The 13,367-nt window shown below is 48.2% G+C and overlaps 1 protein-coding gene across 2 annotated transcripts in view; it reads left to right on the forward strand.

Moving 5' to 3' along the window:
- CLIP2 (CAP-Gly domain containing linker protein 2) overlaps positions 1 to 13,367 on the forward strand; it is a 111,421-nt gene that overhangs the window by 88,623 nt on the left and 9,431 nt on the right. For both annotated transcript variants that reach the window (XM_051991953.1, XM_051991954.1), the window contains 4 exons: positions 2,093 to 2,150; positions 3,760 to 3,843; positions 6,773 to 6,929; positions 9,218 to 9,377. In XM_051991953.1, the coding sequence (XP_051847913.1) occupies positions 2,093 to 2,150; positions 3,760 to 3,843; positions 6,773 to 6,929; positions 9,218 to 9,377 (459 nt within the window). The remainder of the gene's footprint in view (positions 1 to 2,092; positions 2,151 to 3,759; positions 3,844 to 6,772; positions 6,930 to 9,217; positions 9,378 to 13,367) is intronic.

Genomic DNA, 13,367 nt, shown 5'->3' on the forward strand with positions numbered 1-13,367 from the left:
GCTGAAAATGAGAACTTGCAGAGGCGTCCTCTAGGGACTCTTCTATCCTATCTGAATATTTGACTCCCCCCATTTCATTAAGGGAGATGTCTCCTAATGAAGTTTGGATTCCCCCTGAAAGTAAGAATTATAAACATCCCCCATGAGAGCCTGTCAGGGTCCTCTACATATACTTTGTTAGTCAGTCGTTTAGTCATTTTTGGCAACCCCATTTGGGGGTTTCTTAGCAAAATAAAGTGGTTTCTTCCTAGGAGGGGAACTCTGAAGTTGTCATGGTTACCATGGAGAGTCTGGGAAAGAACATGCTCATCCAGCCCCTTCTAGGCACAGAATGAACCCCAGGGAGTCAACCCCAGACTGAATATTGGTCACCAACATCCCTAAGTGCTCTCCAGATCTATCAGGCCCAGAGTACAGAGCAACAACACCCCTACAGTGAACGACTTAGGGATCTGATAAATATTCTGTTTGATGTGAAAGTTGCTCTTTCTTCTCCCCATCCACCCACCCTCGATCTGAGCATGGGCTAGTAGGAGGGAAACTGGATCAGGAGGCAGAAGAGCTGAATTTTACTGTATGACTCACAGTGTGATCTTGGATAAGTCCCCTTCCTTTTCACATCTCAGTTTCAAGGCATAGAAATGAAAGATCATTTCTAAGACCCTATTTTATTCATATTCTTGATAAATATATAAGGGACCTCCTATTTTGAGAATCATGTCTCCTTAGTTTTATCATATATATGTATATGTAATTTATATAGAATTTATCTGTGTTTATACATATACATGTATACATACATACGTGTATACATTTCTACACACAAGATTTGCAATTCCATCAGAGGAAGGAGTTCACAATAAGGAGCTTCTGCCACTGCAAATCACATGTTTGGGGGCTGACGTTACATGCAGAGGAATAAGCTAGGTGACAGCATCTGACCTCTGCCCCCTTTCTCAGTGGAGTTCCATGGCAAGGCCTGAACTACTGGACACTTGTCCCCCCGGGGGGGCTTTTTAGAATGAGAGGAGAATGTGCATCCCACAAAGCCTTGGGGCACCAATCTCTCCCTCAGACAAAGGGGCTCATCATTCATCAGAGAGACCCATCACCACCACTCGCAGAGCATGGCCCCCACTTGCTTAGATTGTTGTGCTCTGTTGGCTTTCCTTGAGTCTGGCAGAAAGATTAACCCGAGTTTTCAGTCTTATTTTTTGATGTCCTACAATTCTCCGATTCAAAGGGTTAAATCCAGAGGGAAAGTAGATTTCGGGGTCTCACAAGGTAAGATTTTGGGGAAATTGTTATATTTATTTTTCAAATGTAGGAAGTTCTAGTTCATTGACCTGGGTTAATCGTGTGTACGTGTATGTAGGGTGGGAGAGGGGGCATCTTGATGTTTTCATTGATTGTAGGTTGAATATGAGTCAATAGGGTGACACGGAAGTCAGGAAAGTGGCTAAGATCTCGAACCATGATAAGAGAACAAGGGAGAGGATGGTCCTGTTATTCTCTGCCCAGATCGGGCCATCAGTGTGCCCCTCGGCCCTGGCATCCTGCTTTAAAGCTGTTGGAGCAGCAATGAGAGAGGCAGCCCGTTGTGACCGAAAGCTGGCCTTGCCGTCAGGAAGAACTGGGCCTGAGGCCCGGCTCTGACACATACTCCCTGCGTGCACCTGGACAGGTCACGATTTCCCAGTGTCCCAGACAACTCTCTCAGAATAGAAATTACACACCGGTCGCTGATCTGCCCCGGAGACAGAGTTTGCTCACGGAGCAATCCTCAGACCAATCAAGTCTCAGTTTTGGGCCAGAGGAAAAGTAGAGACATAAGTGCATTCAGAGGAGGGAGATCAAGGGCTCTGAAAGGTCTGGAAACTATCTCATGTGAAGTCCAGCAGCCTAACGTGGGATCGAAGGCTCGGCCTTCGCCCTTATGTGTCTGAGGAGATGTTCCGACTCCAGATAGGCCCGGGATATGGCCAATCAAGCGGTTTCCTCATTCAGGTTATGGAGAGCCCCCAATGAATTAGACGTTGGGGGGTGAGAGAAGGGAGTGCGTACATCCCCTCACTGAGAACATTTCTTCCAGGTGATCGAGACAAATGACATTTCAGAAGAGAAGATCAGAATGAAACAGACCATGGAGGGTAAGGGACTATCTGTTGTCTCCCCGCCTCCCAGTGCTCCCTTTGGGTTGGATCCTGGGGCTTGGGGTCTGAGGAACAACTAATCCTGGGAAGCGTTCTCTTAGCACATTTCTTACAGCTAAAAGAAATCTTCCTTGTGTTTATGGAGCAAAGCATAATCGTGATTCATGGGACAGCTCTGCAGCCTCTAATCTTAGAGTTGCTTAGGCCACGTAGTCCATATGTCTTGTACTTAGGTCTTTGTGGCTCGGAGGCTGACTCTCTAACCACCACACGCACTGTCTCTCATGTAATTATAAATAATAACATGGAACCGTGTTCCTCATTGTCCCTGGGCAGCTGGCCCGTCCAACGCCAGGTGTCGGGAGACTGGACAGGTAGCAAGGGGAATGGTTGTGAAGAGATGACTTGACAAATAGAGAGCTTTACGGTTGATTCTGGGTGTAATTGGGAGCCACGAAGTGAGTAGAATAGGAAGATGATACGGTTAGATCTGTACTTTAGCATCTGAAAGGAGGACAGATTAACATGCGAAGAAAGACCTGACAGAGACCAATTCCAAGGCTCAGACCATTACTAGCTATGTCCCCTTACCTCTCCGAACTTCCGTTGTCTGATCTCTAAAATGGGGAGTTGGGGGCAGCTAGATGGCTGGATAGAGCCCCAGCCCTGAAGTGAGGAGGACCTGAATTCAAATCCAGCCTCAGACACTTAACAGTTTTAGCTGTGTGATCCTGGGCATGTCACTTAACCCCAATTGCCTCAGCAAAAAAAAAAAAAGTCACTGAGGACACGAACCTTAGTTGTTATGTGAGTGAAGAGGAAATGAGAGATGTTGGGAAGATAGAAAGACGGGATTTGGCGGTGGATTGGATGTATGGGCTGAATGAGAGTGATGAGGGTGATTGGGGAAATGTGGTGCCCTCAGTGGTAAGAGAGAAGTCGAGAAGAGGGGAGATGGTCCCTGAGGAAAGACGACTTTGGGAGTTGAGAGGCCTCTGGGGGGCGGAGAGAAGAGGGACAGCAGTGCTGGAAAGGTCACAAAGAAGGAGGCTGAGAAAAGGCCATCCCATGGGCCAGGGAACAGATCCCTACTAACTTTGGAGAGAGCGGTTTCATTTAAGGCTCCGTTCCATTTGATGGCCTACAGTAAGCGCTTTATAAGCATTGATTAATCAATGATTATCCCACCACTTTCTTTAATGATTTGGATCAACTCAGTTCAAGCAAAATCTATTAAGCGCCAGATGACTCAAATAATAAAGGGGAGACTCGAGAAGGGGAATTCTGGGACGAGGGCTTCCTGCCACAAGAGAGCACTGGATGAGGTGACCTCGAAGGCCCCTGCCAGCTCTACATCTGAATCACTGAGTGAAAGAGAACCACTAAGTTAGAGTGGGATTGGTGGGAGCGTTGAATGCAGGATTAAAACTTTTATGATTCCTTCATCAATCTACTACTAAATATTCGATAGGAGAGTTGCCCTACCAGAATGATGTTAGGAAGTCTTTCACATGTCTTAGTCATGTGGTTCGTGCTTTCCTCAAAGCATTAAGTCACTGAGATCTGCCATGACAGTTCCCATGAACCATTTCTCTTCTCCCCAAAGACCTACAGGACAAGCTGAGTAAGAGAGACAAAGAGGTGGCGTCCTTGGTATCGCAGACCGAGATGCTCAAGGCCCAAGTAAGTGGTAAGTTTCCCTATGGCCCCAGGTGGCCAGTTGCATATTGGAACTAGCCGTGAATGCCCTTCTCTTACCTTGTTCCAATGAATTCTCCCCCTCCCCACCCCCCAACAAGATGGCTGAAATTCTACCATTAGATCTTCATGCCTTTGGAGCTGAAGTATATTAAAGTATCCAAGGTTCTACTGATGTGCAGAAGACCACGTGTTCAGAACAGGGCAGAGCAAAACAAGCCTCTGTAGGAATGGGAAACTGAGTAAGGGACGTGAGAAGGATAGGATGATGGAAACCCCAACACCTGTTCCCTGGGCTATCAGTGATACCAAATCTGGTGGGTCAACCCCAAGAGAGATGTCATCCTCACCCCAGTCTGGTGACAGGTTCAGTTGTAGATGGGCTTGACACAGGAAGTACTGAGTCAGAGTGGAAGCAGCCTAGAGCGGCAGCCCAAAAGTCCTCTCCCTTGCTTTTGAGGAAAGGAAGTGACAGCCTCTTAAAACCTAGAAGACCCTCCCTTTGACATATGTTCATCGCCATCGCAAAAGCCAGCCACCTTTTCCTGTTTCCAAGAGACAGAGGCCACAAACTTTTTTTGGATATTCTTTTTTTTTATTATAGCTTTTTATTGACAGAACATATGCCTGGGTAATTTTTCAACATTGACCCTTGCAAGAATTTCTGTTCCACTTTTTCCCCTCCTTCCCCCAGATGGCAGGGGGTCCCATACATGTTAAATATGTTAAAGTATATGTTAAATCCAATATATGTACACATATTTATACAGTTCTCTTGCTGCACAAGAAAAATCAGATTTAGAAAGAAAGTAAAAATAACCCGGGAAGAAAAACAAAATGCAAGCAAACAACAACAGAAAGAGTGCAAATGCTATGTCGTGGCCCACACTCATTTCCCAGTGTTCTTTCGCTGAGTGTAGCTGGTTCTGTTCATCACGGATCAGTAGGAACTGATTTGGCTCCAGAGGCCACAAACTTAGTACCAGGGTGACTTTAGGCTAGTCACACCTAGCCTTGATCCCCAGCTTCCTTCTTTGTAGAATGGGGAAATTGGACTACAAGAAGAATACCCATAGTACACTCCCACTCTTGAGTTTCTCCCAAACATGAGGCCTGTTGGTCTGAGGGTTGGAGTAAAGCCTGAAGATAGAAGCAGATTCCAACAGAGTGTTCAGAGAGATTCATAGGTGAACGAAGCCGTCCTTTTAGGACGGGTCACAGTGATCATGTGTCGAGAGGTCACTTTTCTGACAATCCAAGCTCTCCTCAACTGACACAGGTAAGACTTGGGTGGAAAGAAAAGGCCTCTGAAAAACCAAAAAGTTGTCCCGTATTTTCTGACTCTTACTCAGAGTCTAGTGACTCTGATTTGCAAAAGATTCTAATGAGCTTGATGATCAGTCTTGCCAGTTTACAGCTGATTAGAAGCTGCAAATGAAGGGAGGGAGGAACACGGATGGCAGTGAGAAAGGACAACCGACAAAGGACAGAGGGGTGAGTTTGAGGAACAGGGTTCAAATCTACTCAGTGACTGTTCCCTTTACATTGTGGTGCAGTGCACGTTGCCTTCCTGGTCCTCAGTTTCCTCATTTGTAAATGAGAGGATTGGGCCAGAGGCCCCTGAGGTCCTTTCTAACTATGATCCAAATGGAAAAAAAGATGAAAAAGATGTCATTAGAATTTTAAAAAATTATTGCAGGTTGGGATCATTTAGTGAAGAAGCAGATTTTGCGCCTTCAATAGGTCATCGATCTATCACAAATGTGATGTATTGGGACTCGTGCCAAACTGAAAGTGACCAGAGACCTGGGTTTGATCCACTTCTCTCTCCCATTTGTGACCTTGGACAAGATACATCATTTCTCTGAGCCTCAGTTTCCTCAGACAGGGACAGTGTGGTCGATACCGCCCACCTCACAAACTTGTGGGGAGAATGGTTTTCAGACCTTGATGAGCGACAGGAATGGGCTTTGCCGGGGCAGTGCCCAGTATTAGTAATGGGGACCCCGAGTCATCCCAGAGAAGTTAAGTATATCACAGATTATTATTATTATTAGATTATTATATAGAGATTATTATTAGAGCAAGATTATTGTGCTTAGGAGCTACATGTGTAGGAAGATTTCTGAAGTGGCAATAGTCCTACTTAGCCAACATCTACAGGGACCTCCAGATCAGCAGTGCCCCCCCCCCAGCCAAACAAGAGCACCCCGTGCCCTTCCCTGTCCTCCTGCTTCCCATCACTTGCCTAAGAAATCTCAGCATCCCGTTACTGACCCACACTCAAAGTTTGGTCCCACAGCCCCAGAAATGGGAGGTCTGAGGACCCAGAAATGGGGGGGCTGAGGCCCCAGAAATGGGAGGGCTGAGGCCCCAGAAATGGGAGGGCTGAGGCCCCAGAAATGGGGGGGCTGAGGCCCCAGAAATGGGAGGGCTGAGGCTCCAGAAATGGGAGGGCTGAGGCCCCAGAAATGGGGGGGCTGAGGCCCCAGAAATGGGGGGCTGAGGCCCCAGAGGCCAAAGTGTGGATTGCATGTGGGTCCCCCACATGGCTTCGTTCAAACAGGCAGATAAGTATATTGGGAGGAAGACAAAGCATTAAGTGCTCGCTATGATCCAAGCTGTGTGCTAAGTTTGGGGATCCAAACGTAAATAAAGAGTGTCTGCCCTCAAGGAGCTTCTGTTCCAGAGGAAGAAAACAGCCTATAAAGGGGAGCTAGGAAGTGAGAAAGTGTGTGGGGGGAAGAAGAGGGCCCACAAGGAAGTGGAGAAGTCTGGAGAACAAGAGCTGGGCCAGGAGAAAAGGAAGGACAGCCCGGCCCCCGGGAATGGCACCATCTGCTCCTTTTCAAAGCCGTCACATGTGAACCAGGGCCTGCTTCTCAGCCGTCTTAACCCGTCTCTGCATTTGTGATCCCCAGCACTGGAAGGCAAGTGTAAATCAGGAGACAAGAAGGCAGACGCCCTCCTAAAGGAGAAGAAGCGGCTGGAGGCCGAGCTCGAGGCTGTGTCCCGAAAGACCCACGATGCCTCTGGACAGCTGGTGCTCATTAGCCAGGAGCTGCTGAAAAAGGAGCGGTGAGTGCGCTTGGTCGGGAGGCGCCGAGGGGGGCCTTGGACAGCTCCCACCTCACCGGCGTCTCGCCAGGACGTTCTGAGCCCTGGGCTGGGGGAAGTGGGCACGGAGGAGACGGAAGGTGCCTTTGGGGCACACTGTCTACCAGCAAGGCCACAGTCTGGTGGAAAGAGTCCAGGTTCTCTGATTGCAGATCCAGTGGGATCCCAAGGGAAGATAGAGGGAGGGAGAAAAGGAAAGAAGGGAAGAAAGGAAGGAAGGAAGGGAAGGAGGGAGAAAAGGTAGGAAGGAAGGAAGGAGGGAAAAAAGGTAGGAAGGAAGGAAGGAGGGAGGGAAGGAAGAAAGGAAGGAAAGAAAGAAAGGAAGAGAGGGAGGGAGGAAGAAAGGGAAACAGGGAGAGAAGGAAAGAAGGGAGGAAGAGAGAAGAGAAAGAGGTGGGAATGAGGAGAGAAAAGGAAAGAAGGAAGGCAGGGAAGGAAGGAAGGAGAAGGTGGCAAAGAAGGAAGAACGGAGGGGAGAAAGAAGGAAGGAAAGAAGGAGAGAAAAGGAGAAGGTAGGAAAGAAGGAAGAAAGGAGGGCAGAAGGAAAGGCAGAAGAGGGGAAAGGTTTCACATTGGTTTGAAGCTGAGAGGCAGTCTGCAGTCTTTTGCCTCCGCCTTCCCATGCCTCTCCTTGGCTCCAGGTGCCCTCTAGTGGACCTCCTCCTATTAGCTCACAGGCTCCCACAATAACACAGGGGAGGCTTTCCCACTCGATAACACACTCCCAGCCTTTGCAGCCATTTTTTAAAGTGCATCTTCCTTTTCTGTTTTAAACGTTTTCTTCTTGCCTTTCACTTTTCCATCCCAGTCTTTTCCCAGGGAACTTTCCCTGTCGCAGTAACAGACATGGTTACAAGTAAAATACAATTGGCCCGGACCCTGAGGCGCAGGATTCCACCCCCTCAATCCTCCACCCCTCCAACAAAAGGAAGACTTCCATTTTCTTTGGGTCCAGTTGGGCTCAGCAGCCGGTGCATTGTCCTTTCTGTTCAATCTTTGCAGCCAGTTTATCTGTTCATATGGTTGTGGTCAGTTTTATATATATATATATATATACTTATATTTATATATTAATAATATATATAAAATAATATATATAATATAAATATATATATGTATATATATAATTTATATTTATTTTATATTTATATTTATTTATATTTTTATATATATATATATTTTATATATATATAAATTTCTTTGTCTTTTGCATCAGTTCAAATATACCTTTCCATGTCTCTCATTTTAGAAACTCTTTAAGAGACAATTCAGGGACAGTTAGGAGGCAGTGGATAGCGCAGCAGCCCTGAAGTCAAGAGGACCCGAGTTCTAATCTGGTCTCAGACACTTAACACTTCCTAGCTGTGTGACCTTGGGCAAGTCACTTAACCCCATTACCTCAGCAAAAGCAAAAAACAAAACAAAACAAAGCAAAAGAAACAATTCAAATTCCTTCTTCTCCAGGAAGGTTTCCTTGAATGCACCTCAGCCCCCAGTAATATTTTTTTTTCAAAATTATGAGTCAAAATGAGATAATAAGTAGAAAGCATCTTGGAACCCTTAAAGCATTGTATAAATTTGCTGTGAGGATCAGGAATATCATCAACTTTTAATCATTTCCCCCTTTCTGAAAGATTTTTCCCATTCCCTTTTACCCATCCTTCAAAGCTCAGCTCCTATCTCACCTCCTCCGGGAAGCTTTTCATGATTACCCCAGCCCATGATTCCTCCAGTAGTGATGAGAGAACTAGACGTGGAATCAGAAAGGCCTGAGTGCAAATCCCGAATCAGACACTTGCTAGCTGTGTGACCCTGGGCAAGTCACTCTTTCCTGTTTGCCTCGGTTTCCTCATTCCTCAAAAATGGTGGGAGTTTGGACCTTGCCAGTTCTGCCCCTTGACCTCAGATGCTTTCTCTGTAGAACAGAGGGGCTGGATTAGCCGATCTTTGAGCTGATTTCAGCTCCCCTGCCCTCCTACGGCCCCAACCGTCCCCTCTCTTCTCTACACAATCTCTTGCCTTCTTAAAACCTGTCTTGTGTGGGTAGGACTTCTCTCTCCAGCTGAATCGCCCCCTCCCACTGACAGAGGGCCTAGAGCCTGCCCTGCTCCTCCCAGCCACAGCCCAGCTCGGGCCTGGGCCTCCGCTTGGTTCTCAGGAAGTCACTTCCGAACAAACGGACTCTGGGGCCGGGACGTGGCGGGCCCCGCCGGGCTGTGACCCGTGGTCTTGGTCTGTTTCCCGTCCAGGAGTCTGAACGAGCTGCGGGCTCTGCTGCTCGAAGCCAACCGCCACTCCCCGGGGCCTGAGAGGGACCTGAGCCGCGAGGTGCACAAGGCCGAGTGGCGGCTCAAGGAGCAGAAGCTCAAGGACGACATCAGAGGGCTGAGGGAGAAGCTGGTGGTGCTGGTGAGTGGGAGGGAGGCGGGCAGGGTGGCTGCAAGGGAGGCGGATTTCCTGAAGATTTACAGGGGACTCTCCCCCTCCCCCCCAAAAAAAAAAAACACCAGACAGGACATCTTGGCTTCTTGCTTGTTGAAGTGGAAGCGCACATTTTAATTAGACCATAAATAAAATTAAATTTGAGATTTATATACTCGATCAGCAGGTGGTGGACTCAGGGTACAGATCGGGACATTTATTTTTCCACATAGACAGTGAGGGAATTTGCTTGACTGCAAATTTGTTAGAGGAATTTTGTTTTTCTTCTTAATTGAAAGGGTAGAGAAGGAAAAGAAATACGTGCTTGTCAGCTTTGATGGTGAAGAAAAAAGGCTACACGGTCAACAAGGGAGCGTGATTTAGCGGGTTTTGTGCCGGACTTGGCCATCAAATGGGCTCAAGTCCCATCCGAGACGCTCACTAGTTGACCTGCATGGCCTTGGGTGAGTCGTGTGAAGTCCCTGAGACTGACATTTGTCACCTATAAAATGGAGACTTCAGCAAAAACTGGAGCAGTTAGTGGTGGCCGAGCGGTGGTCGGGGGGCCTGGAGGCAGCTGCGTGGTCACTGAGAGCCTGCCCCTCGGGTGGAAACTGGACGCTGTCCGGCCCCTGTTGGGAGGTCATTGTTCTGGTCCGTCGTGCCCTGTGCCCCGTCCAGATCAGCTCCCAGTCCCCCCCGGCCGGCGGCTCGTACCTGTGGCGCGACAGATAGACTCACATCTGGGGGATAGAAAGGAGGAGCCTAGGAATGAGACCTTGTTCTCACCGGGGTGATGTCCTGGGCCACACCTGGCTCAGCCCCACAAGCGGAGGAGATCTTTGTCACTGATGTTAAGGACACCGTCGTCTGCCACGGCAGCCGGGCTCACTGCCTCTGAGTCACCCTTGACACTGAACTCCCTCGTCCCTCCGTCTGAGCGGTGGCCAAACCCTGTCAGTTCTAACTGTGACATCTCACACCCCCAGCCCTTCTCTCCACTCCCGCAGCTACCTGGGCCATCCCCCTGACTCCCACGATGGCCTCTGCCTCTGCCATCCATCCTCTACCAGTGTCCCCTTCCCAAAGCTCATCAGTCTTGTTCATGCTCTAGGATAGGAGCAGCTTGCTGTTCGGCCTCGGATCCGTTCACATTCTAATTCCAGTCTCATTTCCCATGAATCCCCCTTCCATACTTTACTTCCTAAGCACACTGACCATCTTCCCATCCATCTCATACAACAGTCCATTTCCAGGCTCCGTCTTTGCACAGGCTGTTCTCCACACTGGTGTGCGCTCCCCTCTCACCTCTGCCCTGTCCAGTCTCTTATTTCCTTCAGAGGTCAGGTCCAGAGTCACCTTCCACATCTTTCTTTCTTTCTCTCCCTCCTCCTCCTCCTTTTTCTCTCTCTCTGTCTCTGTCTCCCTCTCCCTCTTTCTTTCTCCTCCTTCCCCCCCCCCGTCTCTGTTTCTGTCTCTCATCTCCCTCTCTCTGTCTCTATTTCTCTCTGTTTCTGTCTCTCACCTTCTCTCTCTCTTTCTGTTTCTGTCTCTGTCTCTATTTTTGTCTCTCTGTCTCTGTCTCTGTCTCTCTCTTTCTCTCTATCTTCTCTCTCTGTCTCTGTCTCCCTCTTCCTCTTTCTTTTTCCGCCACCCCCGTCTCTGTTTCTGTCTCTCATCTCCCTCTCTCTGTCTCTCTCTGTGTTTGTCTCTATCATTGTCTGTCTGTCTGAATCTGTCTCTGTCTCTCTGTGTCTGTCTCTCCATCTCTCTGTCTCTCTCTCCCCCCACCCCAATGAAATGGTAGCTCCGTAAGAGTGAGTGCTTGTTGAATGAATGGAAACTGTGGCTCATCCGCCCAGTTGGGAGAGTTCTGCTTTCCGTGCACCTTTTAGATAGGCTTCTACCCTAGGTATGGTGACTGCTGTGAACAAATCTCACAGCACTCCTTGTCTCTCTTATGCTTTAAATAATTGACCCCTGGTACACATATACTCACACTCACACTCACACTCACACTCACACTCACACCTCTCTCAGCACCAATGAGAGCAGAACCCGTTCCCTACCCATCCACCCCCAGAAAAGACGCACCGAGGGTCCCCTCGATAAGCCTTTTCCACTTTATCCCTCCCTCGGGGCAGTGCTTTTCTTGCTCTAATATTCTGTGCTGTGAGGGCCTGAGACCCAGGGGATGCTGTGGCCCCTCGGTGGGAGATTCACGCGTCGACATTTCCCTTCGCGAGAGGAGCTGTTTTTGTTGCGAATTCCAAATCCACTTCTCCTTCAGGGTCACTGCGTATGTGGAACAGGCAGATTTTGTCTTATTTCACGAATACCATAATTACCGCGTCATGTATGTTGGAGAAATTAGGAGCATGTTAAACCAAGTTATTTATAAATGTTCTTCCGGCTTCAAGGACACGCCTTTTAGGCCTCGTTCCTGAGAAAGATGGAGATGCCCAGGGAGAGGGTTAGGGTGGGGGGAGCCCTGCTTTTGGAGGAGGAAGGTTGGCGCCCTGCCCGATGGCCAGCAGCGTGGTGACCTTTGAGTTTAGGGAAGGGAAATCTCAGCAGAAGCAGCAGCTGGCTCCGGGTATCTGGTGGCTTGTCACACGGATGGAAATTAGATCGGCAGTGATGGACCCTGGAGGACAGAGTCGGCCATTGCAGAGAAGCAGGTTCAAAGTTCTGGTCGTCTTCCTACTAGAGATGATCTAAAATGAAGCAGATTCCCTTGATAGGTAGCGAGTTCTCCCTCTCAGAAGGTCTCAATGAAAAGATGACCATCGGCGGGAGGGGGCAGAGGAGATGCCCTCCCCTTCCGATCTGCTTTGATCTCAGTGGTTCACACACCTATAGATTTAGATGTTGGAGATTCCACATTTTACTAACTGCCCATTTTATAGATTTGCCTTGTAAGTATCTGAGGTTGGATTTGAACTCAAGGCCAGCACTCCAGCCACCGGTGTACCTGGCCATTCTCAGAAATCCCTTCCCATTCTTACATTTTCTGCTTCTGTGATCTTTAGCAAATCACTAGTTGCCCTTTCTGCCTCAGTTTCCTCCTCTTTTTAAAAATGGGGTTGGGAATAGATGGTGTCTTACATCCCTTCCAGCTGTCACATTCTGTGAGTCTCTAACTGGCATTTTCAAGACAAAAGCCCACCTGGGCATCCTTGTAGCCTCCGGACAGGCTATTTATGAATCCCGTTTTACAGATGAGTCATCCCAGGCCCTTTTTTCTCACCGCTAGGTGCCTCTATGCTTAGGGAAAATGTGGAGCCTCAGTTTCCTCCCCTGAAAAATGAAGAGGTTGGATCAGATGGCTTCCAAGGTCCTTCGAGCTCTAGATTTGTGATCCCCAAACACTGGGATCATAATACAGAGGGAGACATGCTGACGCTGACTGGACGCCTCTCACTAACTGGTCGTACCACATGACTTAGCATTTTAATTATACGAGGCTCTCAAAGTCACTCAGCTCATAATGTCACTAATGGGATTTGAATCTATGGCATGCTGCCTCCTTATCATAGACTCCTAGCTGAAAGAGAATTTCTAACTCAACCCCTTCATTTTACAGGGGTGGAAACTGAGGCACAGAAATTTGTCCACAGTCATAGCTAGTAAGTTCCTTGAGAAGAGGGAGTGTTTCATTTTTTGCCTGTGTATCCCCAATGCCTCACATACAGTAGATGTTTAATAAATGCCTGGTGGTTGGAGGTAGGTAAATAGAGCCAGAATTCTAACTTACGTTGTCTCCTCTCGGATCCCTTACTCCTTCTACCACGATCCCTGTGGTCATTTAGAAAGCATCATATTAATATGAGCTGATGTTTTTATTCTTGTGAACTGGAGGCAGAAAAATGCTGATGGAAAGACCCAGGATGCTGGGGAAGTTCCCGCGGGAACACAGGCAAGAGGGACGCTTTGCATCTCTCGGATGCCTCTTGGATTGGATTGGATTGGATTGGA

Source organism: Antechinus flavipes, chromosome 4 (assembly GCF_016432865.1).
Source record: "Antechinus flavipes isolate AdamAnt ecotype Samford, QLD, Australia chromosome 4, AdamAnt_v2, whole genome shotgun sequence".
NCBI classification, from domain to species: domain Eukaryota; kingdom Metazoa; phylum Chordata; class Mammalia; order Dasyuromorphia; family Dasyuridae; genus Antechinus; species Antechinus flavipes.